This window comes from Styela clava, chromosome 9 (assembly GCF_964204865.1).
Source record: "Styela clava chromosome 9, kaStyClav1.hap1.2, whole genome shotgun sequence".
Classification (NCBI taxonomy): domain Eukaryota; kingdom Metazoa; phylum Chordata; class Ascidiacea; order Stolidobranchia; family Styelidae; genus Styela; species Styela clava.
The window spans coordinates 19,119,898-19,143,163 of NC_135258.1; the positions used below are offsets into that span (position 1 = coordinate 19,119,898).

Sequence of the window (23,266 nt, forward strand, 5' to 3'; positions counted from 1 at the left end):
GAGTTCCCTGGTCCAATGGAAAAAAATATAATTTATGAAATACGAAAAAAATTCTTTCAGATTTTAGTAAAAGTGCTGATTTGATAGAAATTTATTTCAATTTGAAACTTTCCAAAAAAATATTTCAGGCAGCAAAACAAAGTTAATATTTAAATCATATTTTGCAGTGGAAGATGAAAATTCCCACAGTGACTATAATAAATGGAAAACTAATATAATTCCAAAATAGTTACCTGTTGTAAATAGCACAGGAGTGGAATCAGCAGAACTATAACCTCTCAAAGATACAGATTTAAGAGTGAGAATGTAATCTGAGTTTGGTGAAAGATTATTTACTGTGACATTGGTTCGATCTTTTGCAGAAGAAAGAGATGAATCAGTGTTGGAATGTCTAGAACCATTGACAAACAAATTGAAACCGGTCCAAGCGCCTTCCATCGGGAGTGCCCATGTCAGTACAACAGAATTTGTAGTAATCATGGAAATATTGAGAGAAGTAGGGGGGAGAGGATCTGAAATATAAATGCAAACTTTATAACTTGCATAAATCTGGAACAATGTTTATATAGATATTTCATTTTTTGCACATTTTTTTATACAAGATTGTATGAAACAAAGATCATAGCCCCAAACTAAAATATTACAGAATTATTGAAAGCAACCATTGCAACTAGGGCTGGCAATTTCAGCAAAAGCATTTTAACTGCTAATCAGAACTCACCGCTCTTAGTGTTAACTCATATTCTCATATTCTCATGTAGAATATGCATTTGTTGAATGCCATTCAATGCTGTTTTTGAATTTATATCTATAACTAGTATTCATAATTTTTGTTGTTTTAGGTTATTATTTGTTGCATTTTATTACCATAAACCAAATAATATTATAAATTAAAATTATGAGATAAAAAATGCAAGCTTTTTATTAAAGTGTCCTAAATTAATGAAACTTTAGGGCAAAATCATACACAAACAGGAAGTTGATTTAATTTGTTTTGTTTTTTTGGGTCACCCTGTATTTTTCAGATTACAAAATGCTAAAACATATGGATACAATACAGAAAAGTGGTTCTGTTCATAGGACTTGGAGGAATACAATAGGGTGACTGTAAAGAACACAATATTTTATTATTTTATCAAATCTTCCCCATATTTTAATTAGGAAATGGGATATTTTTCTCCAGTACCTGTGCCAATGTTACTTGAAGCATATGTCATTTTTCCACGGATATCATACTTATTTACAGCTGTCACCGATGCATTATACGATATACCAGGAGTAATATTGAAAAAAGTAATTGGTGAATTGTTGCTGTTCATCTGGGTTGGTGAATCACCCCCTCCATATAGTAAAACATTGTAACTTGATGATCCCCCAGTCGGTGCGTTCCAGCTTACATTCATTGACCTAATCCTATCAACAGTTCTTATCAACTCAATATTTGTAGCCAAACCAGGAGCTAAAAGTCAACAAAAAAATTCATTGGTTTGAAATTTGATCAGTGGAAAAATGGTGAGGTCAACATGCTCCTATTCTATTTATTCTGCAATGCCAGCATTGTAAAAATCCAATGATATAACTCAAAGCCATCGTTTCTCAACCCCGTGGGGCGTTGTGGAAATACGGAATTATAATTTTTTTTTAAGTGTAGCTTCAGTAATATCGTTCAGTTATTTAGCGTTAAGGTGATACATATCCATGGACACTTTGTATATTATTCAAACTGTGCAAAAAACAGAGCAGGAATTGTGCATATCACAGCTCATAAACCTTCAAAGATTGAAAAAATAACTGGAACAGAGAGAGCTGAAATAGGCAAATACATCAAACAAAGTTGGAAACCGCTGCACTGAGTCATCATGCACACAAGAAGTTATTGAGAAATTTACTGTTATTTCAATGCAATCCGATCACATAACAACACAATAGTATGATAAGCCTACCTGTCCCATTTACATATGGCATTGATTTCTTAGATTCCAGGTTTGCATCTGAGATTGTAACAAGTTCAAAACTGTAATCAGTGTTAGCATTGAGCCCTGTTACGGTTGCAGCAGTTAAATCTTTACTAGAATTGAGAGATGGATCAACATTTGACCAGGAACTGCCATTTACATAAATCTTGTATGAATTCCATTTACCCAGACTTGGGGGATTCCAAGTAAGGCTGATGGATGTTGCACTAACAGATGAAGATGCCAACTGAGATGGTGGCAATGGATCTGGAATAGCGAGAAGATTGCAAATAGTTAATTTGTAAATCAGAAAAGAGGACAAAGATACTTTAATATAAAACAGTGAACAATAACAGTTGCTTCCAAAAACAGGGTAACCCAAATAAAAATAGAAATGAAATAAATTTCATGAAATGTGCCCATGTCTGTACAAGGAATTTGTAGTAATCATGGAAACACTGAGAAAAGTAGGGAGGAAAGGATCTGAAACATAAACGCAAAATTTATTACTTACATAAATCTGGATAAGGATATTCAATTGTTTCCAGAGTTTCTAATACAAGATTGAATTAAACAAAGATCCTAGGCTCCAACTAAATTGGCAAGCAGAGTTGCAAGCAACCATTTTGATTATAACAGGAAATTTCAAAGTTGACAGGTGAACTGCTGTTGGTGTCAATAGTGTAGCCTGACCAAACATCAGGAGGAATATTATGAATTCTCAGCGTTTCAAACTACTTATTTATTTGCTCAATTTCTTAGACAGAATTTGTACATGTTGAATGCCATTCAATGGCTATTTTCAAAATTATTTCTCTTACAAGTCAATTAATAGTATATAAATTGAAATTATGGAATAAAAATGTGAGCGGAATAATATTTATCAAAAATAATCAGACTGGAAAAGAAGTATTACCTTGAATGACAGTTAACTATCAAAATTAATTTAATCCCCTACATGGTTCGCTGGTTTGAATCCCACAAGAGTACATATGTGTGAGAGGATTGCTAGACTCCTCACCGCCGCAGAGTGGTTCACATAACCTACCTGTTCCATTTCTATCAGTAGAGTTGACCATTTCACTCCGTAGGTTGTTTTTATTGTTTGCATACACAGATGCGAGATAACTTTCTCCGGGCGTCAAACCAGTAACAGTAGCATGGGTGGTTGACACGGTTGTGTGAATCTCTGACGCTGTGCTAGAACTATTGAATAATAAAACTAGATATGATGCAGCACTGTTGTTTGGTGCGGTCCAAGTCACATCCAATGAATTCGTAGGATTAGCAGAATTTTGTTCAATCTTTACACTGCTGACCGACAGAGGAACTGAAATAATTTATAAAAAAAAGTCATGAAATCCATTTTGAATCGATGTTAGGAGTTGAAGTTTGGCAAATTTTCATTGGAATGGGAGTCAATGTGACCCAATGAGTCAAAGTCTGGAATCAAAGTATATTGTAAATTTCCCAGAGTTCCCTGGTCCAATGGAAAAAACTATAAATTTTGGAGTGACGAAAAAATTCTTTTAGATTTTAGTAAAAGTACTGATTTGATAGAAACTTATTTCAATTTGAAACTTTCCAAAATAAATATTTCAGGCAGCTAAACAAAGTTAATATTTAAATCATATTTAGCCGTGAAAGATGACAATTTCCACAGTGACTATGATAAATGGAAAACTAATATAATTCCAAAATAGTTACCTGTTGTAAATAGCACAGGAGAGGAATCAGCAGAACTATAACCTCCCAAAGATACAGATTTGAGAGTGAGAATGTAATCTGAGTTTGGTGAAAGATTATTTATTGTGACATTGTTTCGATCTTTTGCAGAAGGAAGAGATGGATCAGTGTTGGAATGTCTAGAACCATTAACAAACAAATCGAAACCAGTCCAAGCTCCTTCCATTGGGAGTGCCCATGTCAGTACAACAGAATTTGTAGTAATCATGGAAATATTGAGAGAAGTAGGGGGGAGAGGATCTGAAATATAAATGCAAACTTTATAACTTGCATAAATCTGGAACAATGTTTATATAGATATTCCATTTTTTGCACATTTTTTAATACAAGATTGTATGAAACAAAGATCATAGCCCAAAACTAAAATATAACAGAATAATTAAAAGCAACCATTGCAACTAGGGCTGGCAATTTCAGCAAGTGCATTTTAACTGCTAATCAGAACTCACCGCTCTTAGTGTTAACGGTGTATCATGACCCACCATTGCTAAGAACATTGTGAATTCTCAGCGTTCAACACTACTTCGTAAAATTTTTATATGCTCATATTCTCATGCAGAATATGCATTTGTTGAATGCCATTCAATGCTGTTTTTGAATTTATATCTATAACTAGTATTCATAATTTTGGTTGTTTTAGGTTATTATTTGTTGCATTTAATTACCATAAATCAAATAATATTATAAATTAAAATTATGAGATAAAAAATGCAAGCTTTTTATTAAAGTGTCCTAAATTACTGAAACTTTAGGGCAAAATCATACACAAACAGGAAGTTGATTTAATTAGTTTTGTTTTTTTTGGGTCACCCTGTATTTTTCAGATTACAAAATGCTAAAACATATGGATACAATACAGAAAAGTGGTTCTGTTCATAGAGTGACTTGGAGGAACACAATAGGGTGACTGGAAAGAACAAAATATTTTATTATTTAATCAAATCTTCCCCATATTCTAATTAGGAAATGGAATATTTTTCTCCAGTACCTGTGCCAATGTTACTTGAAGCATATGTCATTTTTCCACGGATATCATACTTATTTACAGCTGTCACCGATGCATTATACGTTATACCAGGAGCAATATTGAAAAAAGTAATTGGTTGATTGTTGCTGTTCATCTGGGTTGGTGAATCACCCCCTCCATATAGTAAAACATTGTAACTTGATGATCCCCCAGTCGGTGCGTTCCAGCTTACATTCATTGACCTAATCCTATCAACAGTTCTTATCAACTCAATATTCGTAGCCAAACCAGGAGCTGAAAGTCAACGAAGAAATTCATTGGTTTGAAATTCGATTAGTGGAAAAATGGTGAGGTCAACATGCGTCTATTCTATTTATTCTGCAATGCCAGCATTGTAAAAATCCAATGATATAACTCAAAGCCATTGTTTCCCAACCTCTTGGGGCATTGTGGAAAAACGGAATTATAATTTTTTTTTCAAGTGTAGCTTCAGTAATATCGATCAGTTATTTAGCGTTAAGGTGATACATATCCATGGACACTTTGTATATTATTCAAACTGTGCAAAAACAGAGCAGGAGTTGTACATATCACAGCTCATAAACCTTCAAAGATTGAAAAAATAATTGGAACAGAGAGAGCTGAAATAGGCAAATACATCAAACAAAGTTGGAAACCGCTGCACTGAGTCATCATGCACACAAGAAGTTATTGAGAAATTTACTGTTATTTCAATGCAATCCGATCACATAACAACACAATAGTATGATAAGCCTACCTGTCCCATTTACATATGGCATTGATTTCTTAGATTCCAGGTTTGCATCTGAGATTGTAACAAGTTCAAAACTGTAATCAGTGTTAGCATTGAGCCCTGTTACGGTTGCAGCAGTTAAATCTTTACCAGAATTGAGAGATGGATCAACATTTGACCAGGAACTGCCATTTACATAAATCTTGTATGAATTCCATTTACCCAGACTTGGGGGATTCCAAGTAAGGCTGATGGATGTTGCACTAACAGATGGAGATGCCAACTGAGATGGTGGCGATGGATCTGAAATAGCAAGAAAAATGAAAATGGTTAATAATTTACAAATTAGAGAAGTAGATACAGAATTTAATGTGAAGCAGTTGGTTTTGACAGATAATTAAATTAACATTATACGATACATTTGATATTCATTTGATCCTAGAGATTCTTATCTGCAAAATATCAGGAACTGTATTTATTTACAAAGCGGTCTTTTTTTAAATTAAGATATACACTGATAAAAACAATGAAGAGAAAAACAGTTTCAAGTTGGAGATTTCAAAATAATAAACTTCATATTTGTTTTTTCAGTGTCTGTACTCTGTAGATATTCAAATGTAATCCATATTATCAAAAATAATGATTAAATTCCAATTTAATATCGGCACATATAAATAAGAATTGAAATTTGTATGTTCATAAATGTAGTTCAAAAAACGATTTTTTAGAAAAAATTTACCTGTTCCTTGAATGTTGGAATTTTCTGGAATCCCAAATTTTCTATTCTGATTTCCAGCAACAACTGTTGCGCTGTAAGAGACACCTGAGGTCAAACCACTTGCAGTATAATTTGTCGCCATAATATCAGTTTTAGAAATGGCAACTGTGCCATTAGTATATTTTATTTTGACATTGTAGGAAGATGAACCACCAGTAGGCTCTGTCCAATTGACAAAAATCGAGTTAGTAGGACTTTTCGCATACCGTGAGACGAGGACGTTCATTGGTTTTCCAGGTCCTGAAATAAGAGAAAATTATTATTTGTAACAATTATGAAAACTGCCGTTTCAATCAGGGCTGAGAATTTCGAGTCTGGGGACGAAGTTCAACATACAAATTATTTTTCAAATCTAATGCAATGACCCTCAGGAAAAAATTGACAAAATTTAACAAATAAAATACAGCAATACACTCGAAGTTAAGGATGGTTAATATTCATGTAAATTTAAATTTCAAAAAAGAGTTGTTTGAAATTTATCCCCCCAAAAATGTGAATTATATATCTAAATCTGACGTAGCCTACTTCAAATTTATTAGCATTCAAAAGGGAAGCTCATATCCAAATAATCTTGTATTTTAGAATTCTACCATGAATTTTATATCAATGTCAAATATTAACGAATTTATAATTACTTAGGATTATGCCAAATAGGATGTATGCCAATTGATTACAGGAATAACAAAATTTTACATCAATATCCTTAACACCAAAGATAAAAACTTTTTGCTAATTAGACTTTTTCACATAGTAAAAATTTGGAATTTTGTTGAAATTAATTTTTTGGACATCCTTGGAATCTGTGCATATCTAACTATACATAATATACATAATATAGCCTACTGCATTGATGATTTTGTGATACTTTTTGCTGATTAATTCGCTATTTTTTGCTGAAAACTTCCTATTAAATAGGATTAAATATGTTTGAATGTGTAAAGTATAGTATTATGCTGTGAATCACTTATTAATTAACTATAGCACAGGCATACTTACTAGTAATTATGTTGCCATGTTCAGATTCTTCACTTGCAGTCGAGTTAACAGCAAAAACTGAGATTGTGTATTCTTTATTTGGAGAGATACTAGAGATACCATCACTCTCGGTTGAAGATGTTATCTGTGATATTAAAAAATACTGGGCTATACGAGTATTTGGAAGACTGTAGATATTGCATTCTCCGGGATCAGAGATGAAATTTCAAACTTTAAATGTTGACTGACAGAAACACTAATTGCATTACGTAGACTAAGCATTCTTAACAGGCTATCAAAGTATCATATTCTTTATTTTTGTGGTCAAATGTTATCTGATAGTAATCTTGTATGTCAAACGGAATGAACTCCCATTGTTTTAAATGCAAGCCAAATTAACTGCAACATAAATTGATGAATCAGGAAGTCATGCTCTCATATCATGGCATCACCGAGAGTGAAAGCAGAAAGAGAAATTCCTTTCCTTGTGCTGATTACCGTAGTGCTGTGGCACGAACAAATGAATATGTCAGAAGTCAGGTGTTCATGGGACATACCTAGACTGCTTCACATAGAATTTTATCATATTGTCATCCCATTAATGTTACCAAACATAAAAACAACAATATAAAATTTAAAAAACCATACTTGAAGACTTGTTGTGTGAAGCCTTATATCTGAGAGTCCGATATTGTCCGCGGATGATGAAACTGAATACGATTTCACTATACCAATGCTGTAGTTGTCTGCAGCTGCATTTGTCCATGAAACAGTTATTTCAGTTGCAGTTGCGGTTATACTTGATATTGTCGGTTTAACCAATCCACGACAAATCTTAAAAAGTAAAGTAATTATCCTATCTTACACACAAAAGTAAACATTTTTGGAGTAAATGTAAGCACATTTCCTTACTCTGAATAGATTGGATTCCACTGCAACAAAACAAATTCACTGAAAATCATGGAAAACCATAATATTTTTTAATACCATGACTGTGATATAACTTGTGTATTGAAAGAATTAGGGGATCATTGGATTCTGAATCAAAAAAATTTTCATAACAGCACGGAGTAAAATATAGTAAAATAAACGAAGTTTAACTATTATTAGAACCCTAATAAAATAATGAAAATACTGTTGTTTGGTACACTTTGGTATAAACAAAGAATTTTTCAATTTGAAAAAAAATCTAAATATACTTCTATCAGTACCCTTTTGGCCCCAAATGTAAGGATTCAATGATCAAATCTGATTAAATAGGATATTTCTATATCATAAAAAAGCCCTGATTTGAATTTTACCTGAATTAAACATACAAAGATCAACAGAGAAATGAAGAATGTTCGAGCCTTCATTTTAATTAGGCAACATCCTTGCATACTGTAAAAATCGATCCAATGAAGAAGAGAGTTTTGTGTAACCCAATTTTTTATTTCAAATTATCAAACTGAATTAAACGAACGAATATTAACTTCTGAAATGTAAATGTACAAATGAAAAACAGGAATAACTAATATCAATATTGAATATATAAGTGCTTCAAATATATTTACTGATAACTTGGACAAAAATATAATTTATTAACAAGAATTATGTTTCGATTGGGGCAAATAACAGGTGCGCATTTATACTTTAGCAAGATGATTGGAATAAATCTCTTAGGTTGACTCCTGACCTTCAAACATGCAATTCAAATATTCTACTAATCAGGCATTCTAAATTTTTTCAATTGAACTACTGTAATTTCTCAAATCAATTAATTAATGCAAAAGTTATGATTTACTAGTGTGAGAAAACGTTCACAGAAAAGTAATTCCTATAATCTTTTACCATTACGGTTCCAAACTGATAGTTTAGATCAGACTTGGTGAAAAATACAATCCATTCAATAAACAGCAAATCTCTAACATATTAGCAAGTGCGAAATATGCAAAGAAAGGAAAAAGATTAGTGTGTGTCTTTCAAGTAGACGACAAAAACTTGGCAAACTTCCTACGCAAGCATTTAGCACACAAATACAATATAATGACTGGTATATCATTATATGCAAAAAAATAGAATATTTCCTAATATTCAATAAAAGTTATTTTCCTCCTTTTTACAAGATCCATAAGACAATAAAGTATGCAGTATCATGGAAATTTATGCTCTTCATGCAAATTAGAAAATTCAAATGCAACTTCCTTTTCTATTATGCGTAATTATTTTAATACTTTCATGGCATCAGCAAAATAATGATGCTGAGGGAATAATTAGATGTGGTAACTCGACAACGAAACCAGGAAGCTTATTATTTAACAATAGATTTTATAACATGAAGTAACAAATATAGTAAAATTACCAGATATTTTAGAGTTCGAAAAAGTCCTTATCGTGTATAATTTCATTTTAATATAGGCAACCATACTTATAATATGCCTGGTTAAGTGTACATTTCCCTTTGTTGAAATATTGTATGGAAATAGATAAAAATAATTACCATTTTTTAATGGAATTCAAACATACTTCATTTGCATATTAAAAAATTAAGATATGCTGACAACGAAGAAGGCACATTTACTTCCTTATTCATCAGCAAATTTTTGCATAAAATTACCATAAAATATTCTTAGCTCTTAACAAGGCTCAGTTGTCTTTTTAGCAGGAACTTTAAAGGGCTTTCAAGAAGTACAACCAAATTAGCTTGTATCAAATGCTTGATTTATATTAACATTATCTGGTACCTTTTAACATGTAAATATGGACAATAACAGTATTTTGAAATGAGATTTAAAATATATCAATTTATCCGGATACACGGATACACAAATATCTATATGTTTGCACTATGAGGATATTTCTATCATAATAGTCTGATATTTCAACATCAGAAAAGAAAATAATGAAAATTAATTAAGCCTGTAGCAACCACGTCACCCTAACCACGTCTTTTTACTAGAGATGAGTTAAATGAAGAAGCAGTTAATTTTACTTTTGATAGGGTTTCAACCTATTCTATGTAATACTTTTAAAAACATATATAAACCCTAAAATCGGAAAATCCCACTTCTGTGAATCTAAATGTGTCTGAATTTTAAAATGCTTTGAGCAGCTGGACATAGCAAAAGTATAAGTATAATAAATAATCTTCTTTCCTATGTTTCTATATACGGACATAAATATATGCTACAATGCTAATTATAGTACAGTACAACAATATGGCTTTTCCCATGCCTATTACAATCAAACATCCATCCATTGTTGATGGTGGTAAATTTGAAAAGTTGATACATGCCTCACATCCTTTAATTGGTTATTTTTATTGCAAAGTATAGGACAGTAATCTGTCTCTAGAATGACAGCCTTTTTCCATTTTTTTTACTTATAAACTTTGATTGCTTTACTGGTGAGTGGTGAAGCAATAATTTTGAAGTTTGAGTGACTTTTTATGTTTGTTTTTGGTTCAGTTTTGAATATTTTATCGGATGACGTTGAAACAGACGTATTTGATGGAAGAAGTATTTTGAAAATCGAAACACTGTGCAGAAGCAAGGCATCTGAGGGTTATGATATAATTATTATACCTTTGTTTACCATGTGTTTGTATATAATGACTGCTTTTGATTATTATTGTGATAAAATTAATGTGACTACTGAGCAATATAGACCATCAGTTTTGGGTTTTATAGAATATAATATTGGTCAACAACTTTGTTTATTGTTTAACAATAGTGTAACTCATGCATTTTATCCTCATGAATATTATGCAGCTTTGATTAATTTTCGAAGACAATATAACATCACTGGAAATGATTTAAAACAAGGAAATTATATGCTACTTTATAATAAAATTGTAAACAATTGTGTAGAATAAAAAATTGTGTTTCTTTGGGATGGTACTTTAGAAGGGCCCTGTACTAATATTCATTGTAAGATATTGTCCAATAGTGTTTTAAATCTTTTCATTATAAAGTAATGTGAAATGCTTTTTCTCTTAAAGTAAAATCCAGATTAGGACATATTTCTGGGAATAAATTTTGTGTGTTTTGTTCACAAGAACCTGAGTTTGTTTCACATTTATTTTGGAACTTTCCTTTCGCACAAAATGTTTATGTTTATTCTATTGTCTTAAAAATCAATCATTGTGTTTTGAAAAATCAATCAATCAAATAATTATATTACTTGTATATTACTAGATTTTAATCATGAATGTTATTAACATTTGTACAACTTAGAACGTAACGCCATTATATTATTACTGTGCACTGCCAGACATAAAATTTGGTTAGAGAGGAATTCAGTCATGTTTCAAAATGTTAACCCAAGTGTAAACAATGTGATAATGAAAATTAGAATCTCCCTCATAGCAAGAAGTAATATTTAGAAGTATGGACAAAATCCTAACTTTACAAGAGTATAGTTTTTCTAGAATTTCCTATTCTGGTGCCTTCTGTTGTTCAGTACTTATGTTTATGACCACTTGCCTGTTGCAGCTGGACAGGTCACTTAACTTTGTTGCAAATACAATTTCTCTTTTGTTTCTGCGACTGATGTTAAGTTTTCTTTTCCCTTGTTTTGCTAGCTGCTAGTTTCACGATCTTGAAGATTTACCTTCTCTTTTTTGGTTAATGCTTTCTGTGTTAGGTTATTTTTAATACATCTGTTATATCATGCCTGATCAAGCACGATCCATGTATCTAACTTTTGTGTAAGGTCCAGCATGATAAAAACTTAATATGACTCATGTTAGTCACCAAGATGCATCATTTAGGTGTCCCCCAATAGACTATGGAGTATCTGAGGTTTGCTGAACGCGTCTTGGCCGGATCACCTCACCAGTCAAGACAGATGAATTGGCCCGACTGCATGTTTTTACGGATGCTGAGCTTTTTTATGCATCATACAAAGAAGATATAGGACTGCTCAGACAAATGCCACAGATTGTCAAATGTTAAAAAGGTGTGTTACTATATAAAATATTCAATTTAGGGGAGAGGAAAGTCGATAATGTATATACTAGAGCAGGGGTGTGCAACCTTTATTACAGGAGGGTCAGATTCAAGTAATTGGGTTGAGCCGCGGGCCGCACTTTTATTTAAGGTATAATTTATATTAGTTGAAGTTTTTGCTAGCTAGTTTTGCTAATATTACAGTGGCACTCGGGTACTGTTATAGGCTTTGCGACGCAAGGGAATTGGAATTTTGTCGCACGTACCAGAATAACTAAACCATATAACTCGTTTCGCGGGCACACTATTCGAAAATTGAACTTCTCCGCGAGCCGCACAATATTTCCTTGCGGGCCACAGTCTCAACCCCCCCCCCCCCCCCCCCGTGTACTAGAGTATCCTCATGGCCCCTTGTTCCCGTGACGAAATAACTAGTAATACCGCAGTTTTATTATGATGACGATTTTTTCAGGCAAATTTTTTTTAAACAGTGCTACGCTTGGTTTGTGAGAAACGGCGGACTGGTCATCCTCGTAAAACCTTATATTATTGGTACGCGGTGGGTTGGATGATATTGTCTGGCGCCCCCGTCCCATGCTTTATGAAGCCATGATAATGCCAACTCGTCGTAGTTCGCGCATCATTACTCCAAGCTCATATTGTGGACATTCTGAACAAGGCCAGGTAAGAAATGTGCTATCATCGAACAGCCATACCGGGTTAACTGCACTGCTTTATTGACATCCCATCAGAATGCAGTTGGTATCTCAGATGACAACTTTTCTGCAGAAATACTAGAAGAGAACCAGACACAGACGTAAGCTCACTGATTAATCCTCACTACAACATCTATTCTATCCTTTATGCACAGAAACAACTCACAAGCATAATGTGTTATGATGCCAATTTTATTTGCATATACAGAAAGATTGGTCAATAATATTTAAATTATGGAAATAGTAGCTGACATATATATGATGCAGCAAATATTATATTATAATTCTGATGAAAAAATTATATTATCTATCACAATGAGTTAAAAATTAATCACCCAGATACAATGATAAAAAACAGAAATATTAGAAGAAAAAAATTTCATCCTAAAATTAGCACTCAGTGGGCCACCAATGAACGGCTTATTTAGAATAATTTGTTACATTTTTAGAATAATTCAACAGCTTTCTTCCAAGTTTTTAATTGAAGATGATTTGGTCATGCCTTGATGCAAAGAATTGGGCTTTCAAGAATTATTTTAGTATTTGATTCCTTTACTTTAATTGCTGCTAGATTAGACTGTCATCCATTAGTTACTTTTAAATATCTTTTATAATAACATTACAAATAATTTCATTAAATAAGCAGTTTGGAAAAAATTGGTCGAGGCTGTGAGCTGAAGAAGGCTAATTGCCCTGGCTAATGTATTCCAAATCATCATATTACAGGGTGCCTCTCACCCGCCACCACAAAAAAAAATTGTAATTACCTTCAGGAGAATAAAGAAAATATATTTATTGACTTGAACTTTACACTTGAACCTATGTCCGTGTATGATTGTACCCAAAAGTTTCAGCAAACCAGGAAGCTCTTTACAAAAGATATTTTCTTTCCAGAATATGTTACAAATAACCTACCTGGCTTCTGTTTTATGTGACCACCCTGTATTACACAATTTAGATTTCCAAATTACCTAACAAACACTTGTCAGAGTACCGCATTCAGAAACTGTTTGAACCGGAAAAATAAATCATAAAATTGCACTCCACCTGAAGCCAAACACTGGTCATACATATACCCGAAATAGATTGATAGTTGTACATTTTTTTTTAAATTCAACTTCCCTTTGCCACATAATTTCATAAGGAAAAAAAAGAAATGTGAACACCATGATTTTACATAATACAAAGAAATTATTAGGAAAAGCACTCAATCATAAATAGGTTTCAAAAAAATTACAGAAAAATATACCCTAACGAAAACACAAAAAACAATACTACACTGAATAATATACTAGCATTTTTAAAACTAACAAAAAACAGACACATCTAACTATTCCAACTCATATCACCAAAAAGTAACTCACTACTTGTGTAGATTCGGTATTTGGGGCAGGAAATGTTTTTTATAAAATAAATAAGGCAAGAAATCTGAATTAGGAAAAAAAATATTCATTAAAGGCCCTCAACCCAACACCATATAGCACATAGTAATTTTTGCTAGTTTAACAAACAAAAGAGTGTAAATTTATCTAAAAATATGTTAAGCATCAAAAGTAAGAAAATTTATTAATTGATTAGAATGTCCAATAGTTTTATGTATAATATATAAATATGCCATGTCTTAAGATAAGTTCGTTTCATCTGTTTATGCTTTTGCCTCATCTATGTGCGCTTAACAAAATTGAGAAAATAGTAAGAAAATTAATATTAAACTCTAATATTTAATATTTTCATTTTGGAAAAAGTTTTCGTTTTCAAACCTGAATGATCGTGGTTTAATAGTGAATCAAAATCACAGAGTAAATCATTTAATTAAGGCACATTCTTCTAGATAATTTTGTTTAGGCAAACAACCAATTAGTATCTTGTAAGAAAAAGTGAATTTATCAGTGTAATTGCACTAATTTATTTGATTATTAGATTGACTATAGCTTGTAATCGGATTAGTTCCATAATTAGTATACTACTATACGACTAATTCTTCCATTACACAGGGCAATTTTACATTGAAAAAGTAATTTCAATTTTTTGGATGATAAATCCTTGCATATTTTAAAATGCAATTCATTTTCAAACAATAATAATGTAATATGCTATTAGTTTAATAATGTATTTGAAATAGGCTGTATTCCTGGACTTTTTTTTGAATCGTTTCGAAGTAGTATTATCCGATATAATGCCAATTTTAGCTTTTATTTGGGTCCAATGAAATGAAGTACAGAAAAATGCTTTCAAATATCAAATGATTCTCAAATCTAAATTTTCATTTGATTATTGCAATATAATTTTATCTAAATCGATGGCCCATACATAATTTTTGATGAGAATATAAGGCTTGCTTTTGGATTCCTATAACAACTGAAAACCGTATTAAAATTTTTTATGTGCACACCTTCGTACAGAATAAAGCTTATTGATAACTAAACAACATTCATTGGGAAATTTCTTCTGGCTCATTGCACTGACAACCTAGTGTGACCCCTATCTAGCACTCAAGATTTTCACATAAAATGGATTGGTATGTGATTTCTACAGAGAGAATACGGTGGAATTGAGAAAATATTCAACAAAACAGTGGAATCTCATAAACTGAGATTGTGTTGAACATAGATTGAATATATATAGAAAATATAGAATTTGTAGGGCATGATAAACAAAGTATCTATAACAAAATATTAACAGTCGTATTTGGATATTGTATTGAATCAAAACCAAACTCAGAAGTACATAGTAGCAACAATAAACATGATTAGTACGGTTTAAATTTATTGAATGGCTTATGAAGCAAGATTAAATATGAAGGAATCAATATACTCTTTAATTTAAGAAGTGAATATCACAGTCCACACTATGGCAAGCATTAAGACTCAAATTAAACTTTTAAGTAAATCATTTTTTATAATAACCAGGTGAAGTTGATTTTGGGTGTGATAAAGGCATCCATATGTAATCAACATATTTTATTATCTCACAATGATTAGTTATATAAAAGATAAAAGACGCAAACGGTTGTTGCAAACGATACGTCTAAACATGATATCTTGTGTATATTAAGCGTTATCTTGTGAAAATTCATATTGTGTATTTATGGCATATATAGCATACAAAAATAAGAAATTAATCCCTAAATCATCATGATTTGTGCAATAGTACGAGAAAGCATAACATAACTGATTAGAGAAATCAAGTATGGTACGATGCTGGTTAGTTTTGCTTTATAAATGGACCACACTTGAACAAATATAAACTATAAAAAAATGACTATAGAATAATATGGAAAGACAGGAAATAGAAAACACAGAATAAGGCACATAGTACGTAGTTGCTAAGCGCATTCAGAAAAGATTGCACTAAAATCAAGCAAATAGGATGTGATAGTTGAAATTAGGCTCCGAGGGAATGGTGAACTTATTTAATTTCATTAGTAAAAGCTGCATAAAGACAACAATATTTGTAATTTATTTAGGCTAAATCAGATTTATGGACAAGGTTGGTATAATTGTATTTACATATTCTATTTAAATACTTTATGCTAATACTGAAGAGCGTAGCTATTAAATCATAATATATACCAATGATTACGAGCAATATTTTTCTACAAGCAAACGGAGCGAAATCAACTAACAACATTTTTAAATATTATCAAATAATAGTTTCCTCAGAAATACAAGTAGAGTAGCGGATACAAGAAAAGAGTAATTATCTACAAAATATCCACAATAACAAAATATACACACCAAATTACAAAACTACTCATTTCAAACTGCCTGATTTTAAATTTACAGCATTGTCATTATGCCTCAACCATAAGAACATAGAGACATGGGCATCAGCGAGTGAGAGTGCATCAATAGAAAGACAGACTCCAGTATCTTTATCTGATTTGCAAACATATGTCGTGTTACAACTTTTCTCCAGGCATATCTTCTGAACTGATAGATTCTGTATTAAATTAAATGGATGTTATTAAAAGATTTTTCATAGAAAATAGAAATTGCTTACGTCAATCCTTTTATCGTGAATTCATATTTACCGTAATGTCCTTTTTTAGCTAAACGTGGATGAAAGGGAAGCCTAATATTTAATTAAATAACAAATTGAATGTTTCAGGAAATGTATCCATCTATGATTCAAGTAAATATATAAACTGGGGCCATGTTCAAACACGATGTAAGTACTTGTAGTTGGCGTGGCACAATGGTTTTTGCATATGTTATTTCTAACCCCCACCTGATTACGTGATATATGTCATTCAAATATTACGTCACTACGATGTCACAGTGATGTAAAAAGGCCCTCCAAACTATACTAACTGTCATCCAAGATGATCACCCAAAATTAACGATACTGATATGAGAGAGATCGCTGGAGTTAGTGAGTTTGATATCATCCGCGGATATGCTATTTCGGGCGATCGTAGCTACACTTTGGCAAGCTCTTTGATGTGATTGTGAGGTCATAGTGATGAATCTTTGAATGACAGTGCCAGGTGGGGGTTTGGAATAACATATGCGAAAATGGTATGCAACGCCAAATAGAAGTGCTTACGTCGTTTAGTGAACATGCACCTGAAACCGTACTAGCAGTACATATATCAAGTACCGTAGGTGACCTAAAAAACAAGACCGCTGTTTTAACCCATGACTTTTATGAAAATTAGGACATATATCAATCGCTATTCTTAACTGACAAAATTGGACACTCTAAAACCCAAATCATATTGAGTGCATAAACTGTACCATGCATTGCTGATCAAAAAAATTGAATTTGTTAATGTGTCAAAAAAACAAATGAATTTAAATCAAAAAAACATTCCATAAAAATAAAACCTCTGAATATGGTCAGAACTGGTCTATTAAAAATAAAACTGCATGCAAAAATATAATCCAAATGAGGCCATTCAAAATTATAACAGGAAATATGCACAAGATTGCACATGCACGAATGAAGTGGCAAGATATGATTTGATCATGCTTGACCAATATTTAGCTTAATTTACTACTTAATGTATTAGTGATAGTAATTCATAACAATTTGTTAAATTTTATTGTTAACGAAACTATCATCTTCTTAATCTACCAGCTATAGTTTTATTTTGTCTTTTATATGTTGCGATAATGCATTTCATAAAAGGTTGAGTATAAATGAATACAGATTAGAAAGCAATGCTGAAGTAAATCCCATTTCATTCAAAAACACCTCTAAATATCATTTCGCTGAATTATTTTTTTAAAACTAGAAAGCGTTTCCTTATAACCACTGAACCACTTTCAAATTTGCATAAGTCAAAATAGGTGTTTGTCTTCTGAAAGGATATAACCTTTATTTGTCGTTACATTTTAAAAACTAACTCGACAGGTTTTAAATAACTAATTCTTTGTTCAAATACGGATTTAGGAAAATAAAAAGCCAAAGATGATAATTATCAGTTTTGAAGATACAATTTAACCACTGTAGGTAAGAAACTAATAAAGTCTAATATACTTCAATGCTACCATAGATACTAGAATTAGAAAAGAACTCAATTCAAAAAGACTTCATAAAAATAAAAAAATGCATCTCAGTATTCAGATGATTTGAATCCATCGGACTTTAGCGGTTATAACATGATTTTGTTAACATGATTGGAAATCAACGTAACTAAAATGAATTTATAGTGATATCGAAATTCAAGAATGCCAAAATGTTGGAATAAGGAAATATGTAACCCATAGTCAAGTTACATATGTCTACAATCTAATATTACAAGGTGAATATTGTGGTGAAAAAATAGAAAAGAATGGAAGTTTGATTATAACAGAAACGTGTTTTACTAAACTACTCAATACCTTGAATTTATTCATTCATACTTCAGAATGCATACGGTAGTAAACTGTAGGAAAATGTTAAGAAAAAACATAATTAAAAAAAATAATAAGCTCTGTTAAAAAAATAATATTCAAAATTACATCCCTGGTTGTAAAGAAATAGTCATATAATTCTTGCATAAAAATGACAATAAAGCTGTACATTCTTGATCCGCAATAAGTATTCAAGCTTTTATTGACTTCTCACCAAACTCAAATAAAATTCTACATGTTGACACAAAAAAACAAACCATAAATTTCTTGATTATTTCCACGAAATGATGAATATATTCAACGCTTGAAATTTATGTTAGTGCACAATTGTAACCAAAAGTTTCCGTAATATAGTGTGCTTTGCACAAAAGTTATGTGCTCTCTAAAATAGGTTTCGAATGAACTGAGTTCTTGTTTTCTTGTGTCACCCTGTAATTTACACAAATTCAAATCAACGATATTAGTTTCCGTACAAAGAAGTCCATAATATTGAAACAAAAAATCTGCAACATAAATTGTTGAAAATGTAACTTATCACAATAAATCTACAATGTTTCTCAATCGCAGAATTGTATTGTTTTGAATCACGATGCAAAACGATCGATTGGTCACCTAAGTTTCCGATTCTTGATTTAACGGAAGGTAGATCTCTGTAATCGACTGGTGGTCTTTCGTCGACGGGTGATGAGGACGAAGAAGAAGACGAGCTCACTCGACGAAGCTTTTTATCAGTGAAATCTTCTATTTCCTCTGATGTAATAGTAGAACGACTCGTCGTTTTGACTAATTTGATTGCTCTTGATTCTCTTTTATCTTCTTCCTTTTTACCAGTGCTTGGCTTCACCAACACTTCAACAGATAATTTACTAATTTGTGTTTGCTCTTCACTCTCGACTTTTTTTATTCTCTTCGGCGGAATAATTGGCTTTTGCTTAGGAACAAGTGGTTTAGATATAGACTTTTCTGCATCATTACTTCCCTTGGTATTTTCTTTTATGATCTTCTTCTCTTCAGAACTAATTTTTTCAGGTTTATCTGTAGTAATGTGACTCTCTTTCGGTTTTTGTGTCATTTTTGTATCTGTTACAAGTGCTTTCTTATCACTTTTGACACTTTCAGTTGTATCACCTCTCCTCAAGTCATCTTTCGTCAATATCAGACTTAAAAGAGGAAGGTCAATTCCAAATGAACTGATCTTATCGTGATGATCCTGTGAGTCGTTTCCTTCAATGATAACAGGTTGAAAAACTACATTCTCAACTTCCCTTTTCGCATCTGTTGACTTTGATTTATCTTTTACGTCTGAATCTTTCGCATCATCTTTCTTGCTACTGGCATTTTCTTTAGCACGTTCCTCTCCCAATTTCTTCAGACTTTCCAAAATTTCAGATTTAATTTTAGAAGGATCTCCAGGAGTTGCTTCAGCAATTTTCTTCTTGTTATTACCGGAATCGCCACTTTCGGTAGTAATGGCTTGAGATTCCTCCGATACCACTCTAATATCAACTTCGATTTTCACATTCGTCTTACTGCCATTTTCCTCAGCAACTTTCTCTTCCATATTCTTCAGACTTTCCAGTATTTCAGATTTTATTTGAGAAAAATCTTTCGAGGTTGCTTCGTCATTCTTTGTCTTGTTATCTCTAGAATCACTACTCTTCGTTGCAATCGTTTGGGATAGATTTTCTGTGTGCGGCTTCAATACTGACTCTGATTTACTTTTTGAAGTGATGTCATCTTGTTTTGAATTATCATTTTTGTGGTCCGTAAAAACTTCCATGTCTTCCTGTTTTATTTCGTTAATGACAACCATCAAGGGCACATTCTCCTGTTTGCTTGCTACCTTCTCTGTTGATAAAATTAATTTGGGGGGTTTAGGACTAATTTTCCATATTTCATCCTTAATATTCTCTTCTCAAATTCTAAGCAAGCGGCTAATTTAAAATACTGGAATGTTTTAATCATCTGCTTACAATGTGGGTGAGATGGTGTGGTTGCATTGAACAAAATAAAAATTGACTGAAATTGAATTTTGAACTCTCATTTTAAATTCTCACTTAATGGAATCGTAACCTGTTTTCACAAAGTGATAAGTCATTGCATATATGACATAATGCACTAGTACAGTGTTTCATATTCAAGTTATTACTAGGTAAGTTGTGGAGGTTTAGATGAGTCTACTCCAGTGGTTCTAAAAATTGATTGACAGGGGCCAAAATTAGAAGCGAAAGGATATTCACTACCTGGCAGAGTACCCGCAAAGGGGCCGATAATTTATAAATACCAGCATAATTGAATTGTTGCGAATATACTGTGATAACAATGTAACAACTGGCAGTATCTAGAACGCAAAATGTAAAAACATGAAGTATTAAGTTATTTCAATTAAGTTTGGTGGGCCATATTAAATTGTCACACAGAAATTTGTTCATACGGTGTTCACCTATATCTTAACCATAAACAAGTAGCTAGACAAGTAGACTCATCAAAGCTATGGAAATTATTACTTTCTGGGTGATGTACTGGGCGAAACTTGATGAAATTTTCTTAACTTGATGATTTAACCTAATAAGCTGAGCATCAGTTTCACAAATGTAATTCCCAAGACTGGGTTTAAAAGACATGTATGTGCTTACTTTTATGACAACATGATACTATGTGTCCTTGTTTAAATGATAACTAATATAATACTTTATTTAAAAATGGTGAAGAATTCTTGCTGACAACAAAGAATGAAAACAAAAACAAACAAAATGTGACAAAGTGACAAAAACAAGCACATTCCAATGATGGCAACAATCCAGACAAACCTTCACAATTACATACATGTTAATCACATTCATGGATGTATTACAAAGCACCACCATTAGACAGTTTGTGATGACCTAAGTTTAAAAACACATTATAAACGAAATTGCATTTTAATTAAGACTATAATGAAAGCAGAGAATGGATAAACCATTTTTTTAGGAAATCTGTTCAAAGCGAGGTCACACATTATGGCTCAAATTTGGCTCAGTTAAATAAAAACTAAACCTAATTTAAAAGTACTATATCGTGATATAAAGTGGAGGATGCTCATATCATCCCCAATGACAAAGGTGGGTTACGTAACCCCTGGTCGGGCTTCCTCCACCATCAAGCCTATGCATCTGAAAACAAAAAACGACTGACTAATCCCAAACCCGACATTGACTGGTAACCAAACGAAAGGCCATGGTTTGCCATATAATTAGGCCGTCTTTACAGCTTTCCTCTTCACCGGGATAGAAAGGTATATCCTATCCTATCCTGAAAACATACATTAATACTTCAATAATATTCCCAAGAGCGTTATTGCGAAAGCACGAATCCAGTTTGCTAGTAAAATGTGAAGTCATAAGACAATAGAGATGATAGAGAAGTTTATACCTACAACCATCAGCAGAAGTAGCAGAAACGTCACAGACTTGATAAAGGCCAGAGTATGAATAAATTATTTAAGTACTGGCATAATGTTTATATGATGTCACAAAGAAATAAAGGTTCACAGCAACATCAAATGATTGAGCCTATCTGACAACTTAATAAAAAAGTTAATTTTATCGGCACCATAATTCATGTACGATATATGGAGGCATGTAATGTATCGATGATCATTACAATGTCAAACTTCATTACTCAAATATTATGAATGCCATTGTCGAGTGGTTCTTATTAACATTTCCATCACCCCATATTAAGCAAAGACTGAAATGTCATAGTTATTTTATCCCTGATAATTGAACTGTCAAAACATCGCAAATTAATTGATCAACCCTTTAGTTTCACTCGATAAATACAAAGAAACCTATATATCACCACTAGACATGTAAAAAAATCATTACCATCTTCTTCAGGATGTATCATAGCAGGATTTGTTATTCCATCAATATTATTTTTATCAATATCTCCATTGAATTTAGTATTTTCATAAACGGCCTCTTCTTTGGTATTTTCATATACTGGTTCACCATTCTGCAAAAAAAATGTATTTTTAATTTAAGCAACATCCCGCTATCGAAATAATCGGAATGAAAGCGGCGTGTTTGCTGCATTTTTCCTTTACTTGAACCAGAGCCAAACTTTGGGGAAATTCGAGAGCGTCAAATTTTCCAACTAAACAAAAAAGATTTATATTACACTGATTGGTATTCTAGATGCCTATTATATAAACGCCTGCAAAAAAAAAACTATTGAACAGAGCAAAATTGAAGACAATTTTTAAAAATAAGTATTCATTGAGTACAAAAGAAATTCTTCCAATTGAATATTTCAATGAATAAGCAAGGAATGAAAACAATACGACCCGTGAATAAGGCAAGGAAGTAGGCATGACGCAGTTCTACGACCAGTAGTAAGATTCAGGGGGTTCGTATGGGTTCAAGCATACCCGTTCTTGAAACGCCGTGATAATCAGCAAATCCGTTCTTGATCGCACAACTCAATAGCTTGGAAAGTTGTGTTACTTGTGTATTCAATTTATTTAAAGCGTGTCATGGAAATGTAGTTTACATAGTGACATACATTAGTACAGGGTTGTGCAAACTCAGGCCTTCGGGCCACATGTGGCAGATCAGATGTGAGAG

The 23,266-nt window shown here is 32.3% G+C and overlaps 3 protein-coding genes across 10 annotated transcripts in view; all 3 read right to left on the reverse strand.

The window, feature by feature from the left end:
- Positions 1-8,648, reverse strand: part of LOC120339189 (receptor-type tyrosine-protein phosphatase beta-like) — a 54,374-nt gene extending 45,726 nt beyond the window's left edge. The window contains exons 1-11 of the mRNA XM_078115788.1: positions 8,477-8,648; positions 7,824-8,009; positions 7,197-7,320; positions 6,162-6,440; positions 5,447-5,725; positions 4,690-4,962; positions 3,663-3,941; positions 3,004-3,285; positions 1,944-2,222; positions 1,187-1,459; positions 234-512 (exon numbers count right to left, since the gene is read on the reverse strand). Of these exons, the coding sequence (XP_077971914.1) occupies positions 234-512; positions 1,187-1,459; positions 1,944-2,222; positions 3,004-3,285; positions 3,663-3,941; positions 4,690-4,962; positions 5,447-5,725; positions 6,162-6,440; positions 7,197-7,320; positions 7,824-8,009; positions 8,477-8,554 (2,611 nt within the window). The 5' untranslated portion in view covers positions 8,555-8,648. The remainder of the gene's footprint in view (positions 1-233; positions 513-1,186; positions 1,460-1,943; positions 2,223-3,003; positions 3,286-3,662; positions 3,942-4,689; positions 4,963-5,446; positions 5,726-6,161; positions 6,441-7,196; positions 7,321-7,823; positions 8,010-8,476) is intronic.
- LOC120339668 (ras-related protein Rap-1b-like) overlaps positions 1-23,266 on the reverse strand; it is a 352,566-nt gene that overhangs the window by 47,156 nt on the left and 282,144 nt on the right. The window lies entirely within an intron of this gene.
- LOC120338925 (receptor-type tyrosine-protein phosphatase eta-like) overlaps positions 12,994-23,266 on the reverse strand; it is a 51,562-nt gene continuing 41,289 nt past the window's right edge. For 5 of the 8 annotated variants that reach the window (XM_078115792.1, XM_078115789.1, XM_078115791.1 and 2 more), the window contains 3 exons: positions 22,526-22,655; positions 19,272-20,507; positions 12,994-16,761 (listed from right to left, as the gene is read on the reverse strand). In XM_078115792.1, coding sequence (XP_077971918.1) covers positions 16,721-16,761; positions 19,272-20,507; positions 22,526-22,655 — 1,407 coding nt within the window. In that variant the 3' untranslated portion in view covers positions 12,994-16,720. Of the gene's footprint in view, positions 16,762-18,647; positions 18,692-19,271; positions 20,508-21,485; positions 21,545-22,525; positions 22,656-23,266 lie in introns of all 8 variants that reach the window. The other 3 variants (XM_078115795.1, XM_078115794.1, XM_078115793.1) reach the window with 3 other exon arrangements.